This window comes from Lathyrus oleraceus, chromosome 5 (assembly GCF_024323335.1).
Source record: "Lathyrus oleraceus cultivar Zhongwan6 chromosome 5, CAAS_Psat_ZW6_1.0, whole genome shotgun sequence".
NCBI lineage: Eukaryota > Viridiplantae > Streptophyta > Magnoliopsida > Fabales > Fabaceae > Lathyrus > Lathyrus oleraceus.
Window position 1 is genome coordinate 257,932,151 of NC_066583.1, and position 6,212 is coordinate 257,938,362.

Sequence of the window (6,212 nt, forward strand, 5' to 3'; positions counted from 1 at the left end):
AGTGGTCTAGTTTCTCACATTTGGTTTGGATTTTCAGGTTAAAAGTGCAAAAGGCTTAAGGAGAAAAATTCAAGTTGTAAATTGAGATTGTTTGATGTTGTAAACTAACATTGGTTTTGTGTTGTAGGGTTTGATGCTTGAGCTTGAGCTCATGGCTTGCACTTGTGTGCATTAATTTGTTTTGACTGTACAAATTGACTGTTTGACTTTTGCTGTTTACTGTTGGTTTGTCTGAGTACTGATGATACTTGATTGATTTCAGGTACATTTAGTCGCTTACAGTTCCTTGAGAACTTGCTTGCTGCTGCTTGGTTGTATAAACCAGTTGAGGTAGACTCTCTTGTCTCCATGTAGTCTGGAAGACCTGGCCTGTTACTTGGCCAGGCACCTGTCTGAAGTCCTCCTTAAGAGGCGATGTTTGTGATTGTTTACTTTTGTGCCAAGCAGGTAAAGACCTCTATGAGGCAATTGGCGGAACCCAAGGGATATGTAATCTATCCCCCGCTATTCTGTTGAGTCGTCCCTTTGCTCACACCACTGTGTTGATGCATTGGGACATTAACCCAAGATCTTGTGCTGTTGCACAATCGAGTCAGAGTCTTGAGCGTAGAAGGGTCCCTCCATTCTGGACCCACGCTCCTTTGTCTGAAGCTCTCCCTGATCAGGGATAAGAGCTGTGAAGTCTAATCTTCACTCACCTTTCATCAGCTTCACCTTAGCCTCTCAATGGCAAGGTTAAGAGCTAACTCTACCTTGTACAGATGACTTGCCTCGGCAGTCCACCCTTGTTTGAGCCTCACTTGACTGGATATAGTGTGTGCTATGTGAAATGTTTGTTTTATTGTGATTGATGCTTGCATGCTTGCTTTCTTCCTGGATAGGATTAGCTTGTTGTTGTGCAAGTAGGTAGAAACCATGACATAGGGCAATGATGCATGATAACACTAGGCTCGAGTACAGCTCCCTGGTAGTGTGTCTCCCCTTGGTTTCTGGCTAGAATTTCTTCCCCGTTGAGGGGAACTACATCGCCCTGATCCTCGTTCCAGACGAGGTATGTAGGCAGGAGACCGTGCGAGGTCTCTCCGGGCACTTTTTTTTCTTTTTGTGTGCGTTTGCTTGTTATATTCTTGTGTGTCAGGATATGGACGTAAGCCCAGCGATTGGCTGTACGTATCCTGATTGTGTTTGTTTGGTTCGGAAGCCGATGTAAGTCCAGCGATTGGCATTCGGGTTCCAGGTTTGCCTGTGTTTGTGTGTGTCTTGTTTGGCGTGCGTGAGCCGAACTACGGCAGCTCTGAATCTCGTTCCAGACGAGATACGTAGGCATAGGATGCGACGTCCTATCGAGCTCTCTTCCTCTTAACCCCACCTGTGTTGTCTTCGGTGCGTGTGTGTGTGTGGTGTTTTGGCAACCTTTTCTTTTCTTAGAGCGTGGATCCCGTCGAGTACGACGGACGTGAGGGGTGCTAATACCTTCCCCTTGCGTAACCGACTCCCTTACCCTTTCTCTTTGGTCGCGAGACCATGCTTTTTCCAGGTTTCTCTGAGCGTTTCCTTTCCCTATCTTGGGATAAATAACGCGCAGTGACGGCTCTGTGTTGTTTTTTGTTTTAGTCCGCCGGTTGTTTTTCGCGGATGCGACAATAAGATACGACATAAGCAAGGAGAATCGGCAGAGAGATAGTAAAAAAACGAGATGGACCACATGTGTGAGGGGCTTTACCAGTAAGAATCTCTTTAGAAAACAGCCATAGTACAGAGTAAAGGGGTCGAACCAAAGATTGATCGGGTTGAAGATGATGAGCCCTTGATTACAAAAGTTATCTTAAGAGGTGCGCCTTAGGTGGAACAAATCAAGGAATAATCCAAGTGAAGCTTTTCAAGATTTATGCTCGACACACAACTGGAATTCCCTCATGAACGTCCGAGACTCCAGATGAAGATGGGAATGGGCAACTCTTAAATACTTCAAAACGACTACTTCTAAGTCAGAAAAAGGAAGCCGCATTCCTATTTATGTGAATAGATACTCATAGAACATGATCACATAATCGTCAAAAGAACTGCATATCCTCTTTTATGCCCCAACTGGAAGAACCGACCATTCCAAGGGATCATAGACCATAATTCCAACAACATCTATAATAACCTCATTGCTCAGAACAAATGAAGTGCTCGTTATTTTCGTGTCCACCTAGTCTCACACCATAGTGTTTGACCAGTCTCAAAGATCCAAATGGGCATTCACTTCAGCGCCATTAGACTCATAATTATCGGTCCTCATACAAAGTTGAATATAATCTTTAGTGTGTTCTCTCTTCTTCCAATTTGATTGTATCTCCTCTTTGGATAAGATGTGAAGGGGAATAAGGACATCATTGTGATTAACTTCTCCGCCAACATTTGATAAAAAAGCTTCTAATGAGCCGAATAAAGAAATTTCTTCCTCCAAGGAACTCCCATATACTCTTTCTGAGTCCAAATCATCAGATAAAAGTATGATTTCTAATCCCATGTGATTGTGACCAAGAGAGGGAAGATGAGAATCAGGGGATGTCCCTATTATAGAGGCGAGTGAAATTTCAACTTCAAAACCGCTCACTAGGTCAACCGCACTATCACTCATCCTGACTAGAGAATAAGAAATGTTGAAGATAAAAACTTGAATTCAGGAAGGTATCTGGTTATGTGATATTGATGAAGCAGGAGAAGAGGAAGAAAAGAAAATATTTTGTGAAAGGTAATGGAGATAGCTTTTACTAATATTCCCTGGGAAGAGAAAACGAGAGGTTTTCTGGAAAATGGCCATAAGTTTGAATACAAGAGTTGCAAAAACTTTCAAACATTCAATTTCCTCAATATATAGGTCACTGTAGATGAAGGATTCAGACTAATTGGAGAGAGAAGTTACAGGATCAACGACTAGATTTTCCCCTATGGATACATGCCAACTCGAGTGCATTATAAACAACGCCATGCTCTAGTTAAGTCATGTCACCACACGTGTCAGAAGAGGGCTATGAAACGTTTTAATGATGAGACTCAATTTAATGCGCTTGTTTTCTCACTACTCTTTCAACTGACTCAAAACATTTCAGATATTGTTTACCTCAGACAACATCCTAGAGACCACTCAATATCACTTAAGGCTTCCCTCAACTCCTTCAGTGTCCGGCAAAGCCTTGGGGACAACTGTTTTGAATCGGCCAAAGACCCAAATGACTAAGGCCAAATTAATCTCAAATCCACTCCAGTTGATTCAAGGTATACAAATTATTTTCACGTAAAAAATAATGTACATTCTCTGATCTCCATTTCTCACTACACTCGTCTTAAATCTTGAACTGACTTAGACGTTGAAGTGCTAACCATGCAGGTCCACTCTGCACCGCAGCACCACCGTTTAAGATCATCATTCTCCGGCTATATCTAATTCTAGTTTCTAATGAATGGAACAATAATCAATACCGGCAATACCACATCGTCTGCTAAGGTGGTCTATAAATAGTAAATCCATACCTGAACAATATGTCATTTATAGGCTTTTACCAACAGCAAAAGTGTTGGCATGTACATATCAGTTTAGACTTGTATGCTAATAGTAATAGAAATTGATTAAAATTGGCTCTCATTTTTGCTTCATAGAGAGTAACCACCAATCACTTTATTATAGTAATGGTTATATACTTTATTTATACATGTTGATATCTTATTTGTACAACAAAACCAATGTGGCCAACTATACATATGAAGGGGATACTAAAACACTAAAGCCCCTTGAACTCTTATATATAGAATATTGTTGCTTCAAATTGTTGCTTGATGCAGTCGTTTTTGAAGCAATGCATGAGTGTTGTTCCATAACTTTTGAGCTTCTAATTCATCATTTGCTAAGCGAGAACACTTACTCTCATTACAATCTGTAAAGTATTTTCCACTCACTCCTTCTGTTTTTGGACTCAAAGCCACATAGCAAGTTGTTGATGCACCCTGTGGTGCAGATTTGAGTAACTTTGATGCAATGAAAAATAAGGAATCTGCATGAAAGTTTCAAATGTCATCACATTCAACTTTTTCTAAAATGAAATTAAGATTCAAATTATCAAACTAATATAACTTTATATGCTTAATTATTTACCTGTTATTAAGCCCTTGTTAATAATTCTTGTCTTCACAATACCAGGATGAACTGCATTCATAGTTACTCTTGCATTCCTTGCCTATAATTACATGTTACACTTTTTTTATCAATTTTTTAGTGGGACCAACAAGCATTGATGCATAGAAAGTTTTGTTTTCACTTTCTTATAGCATCATGATGATCATATACATTCACAAATGAGACAATAAAGTTTCCAGTTTCTTTCTAATTAATCTATCTAACCTTGAGTTGTCTGGCTATTTCTTTAGCATGCAAAATATTCGCCAATTTCGATTGAGCGTAAGCTCGCGTTCCATTATAGCTGCAATTTTATTGCATTGCAAATGAGAAATGAAAAATGAGAAATGAGAAATTCAATGATAAATATACTAGTACTAGTACTTTTTTCCATTGAGTATGTGTGTGAAACAAAAACCATTTCTCTTCACCCAGCTATGTATGACAGAAGAAACGTTTATTATTCTTCCTTCAAAACTTGTTTTTTCTGCTGTTTCAACCATTTTGTCTAGTAAAATTTCTGTCAACAAAAAATGTCCTGCAATGCAATTCAATAAAATATGAACATCACTTCATTTTTAACTACTTATTAGCTAGAGTTTTAATAGTAACAGTAAATAGTAGTAAATTTTACCTAAGTAATTTGTAGCAAATGTGATCTCAATTTTTTCTTCAGAGAATTCCAAATCTTGAGAGAATATGCCAGCATTGTTTCTGTATAATATCATGAAACATGATTATACTTTTTCCCTTTTTTTTTCACAATGATAATTAATAATTAATATGATAAGAGAACTTACATTAGAATATTAAGTGGAAGATTTAAAGCTAAAAACTCAGAACAAAATCTTTGTACAGAACAAAAAGAGCTAAGATCAATCTCCAACAGAATAACCTCAGCATTTGGACTCTCCTTTTGAATATTCTCTCTCACTTCTCTTCCTTTCCTCAAATCCCTTGCACCAATCACAACTCTCACTCCTCTTTTTGCCAACACTCTAGCTGTTTCTGCTCCAATTCCAGAAGTGCCACCTTTATTAAAAATTCAACTTCATTAATTATGACACTGAAACGGACACGGACACACCTATTTTCAGAGGTGTCAGTGAAATATAAATTATATCTATTTTCAGAAGTGGTTATATGAGACTTACTTACCAGTGATGAGAGCAGTTAGATTGGAAGGAAGAAACTGAGAGCAGTTTTGAGTAACTTGTTCAGCAGTTGAATTTGAGCCAAAACCACTTGGCCCTGCAATTCCTGCTAAGTATCTCAATGTTGCCTTCATGGGATTTTATTATTATTTCAAGACAAGAAAGAGCATTTAAGGTTGGGTGGGACTCAAAAATTCATATATCATATATATACACTGTGTAAAACTATATATGATGATTTCTTATATTTACTGTGTAAAATTATTGTTTAATCCTAGGACCAATCTACCTAGGTGATATGTACCTAACAAGTGAAACTTGTTTCTCTCAGAAGCTTAGAACATAATGACAATGTTTTAGCAACATCATTGGTAAAGAGACAAGTAGTATACTTGATGGTCCACAAACTACGTGATTAGACTAATACTACAGTGTAACCAACATATAGTGTGACATATGTTTGGTCCCTACATCATTTGGTCTTCAATTCAAGTTTTGATTGGTCTGCAAACTTCGTAAATTCTAATTCAATTGACAAAAATTGATATCGGATAGGTCGAATGATTTTATCAAGATTTAAAACTGGATCCTCGCAGTTGTATGTGACTTTTTAGTAGTTATTATTAGTTCGTATGAATTTTAAATTATGTGTATAAGATCTTCAACAACATAATTATGCTTATGTACTGATAAAAAAGTGAATAATAATGGTTAATTAAGTAACCACAAATCATTATATGAAGATTACCACTGAAGTAAAAATTAAAAGCACTCTTCATTTTATCTTTTTAATTTAACTTTTTTTAGTGGTGTCTGTGTGGATTCAATTTGCTGCACTTCCTAATTACAATACAAAAGTGCCATTATCTTATCTGCTTTGTCATGTTTTCACAGAATTG

The 6,212-nt window shown here is 37.6% G+C and overlaps 1 protein-coding gene across 1 annotated transcript; it reads right to left on the reverse strand.

Annotated features, from left to right (window-relative positions):
• Positions 1-3,611: 3,611 nt before the first annotated feature.
• Positions 3,612-5,875, reverse strand: LOC127083662 (short-chain dehydrogenase TIC 32 B, chloroplastic). The gene is made up of 7 exons (XM_051023992.1): positions 5,318-5,875; positions 4,960-5,191; positions 4,794-4,873; positions 4,544-4,697; positions 4,385-4,463; positions 4,139-4,220; positions 3,612-4,037 (listed from the first exon to the last, which is right to left on the reverse strand). The coding sequence occupies exons 1-7, from the start codon at positions 5,445-5,447 to the stop codon at positions 3,808-3,810; spliced, it is 987 nt and encodes a 328-aa protein (XP_050879949.1). The 5' UTR covers positions 5,448-5,875; the 3' UTR covers positions 3,612-3,807.
• Positions 5,876-6,212: the final 337 nt, after the last annotated feature.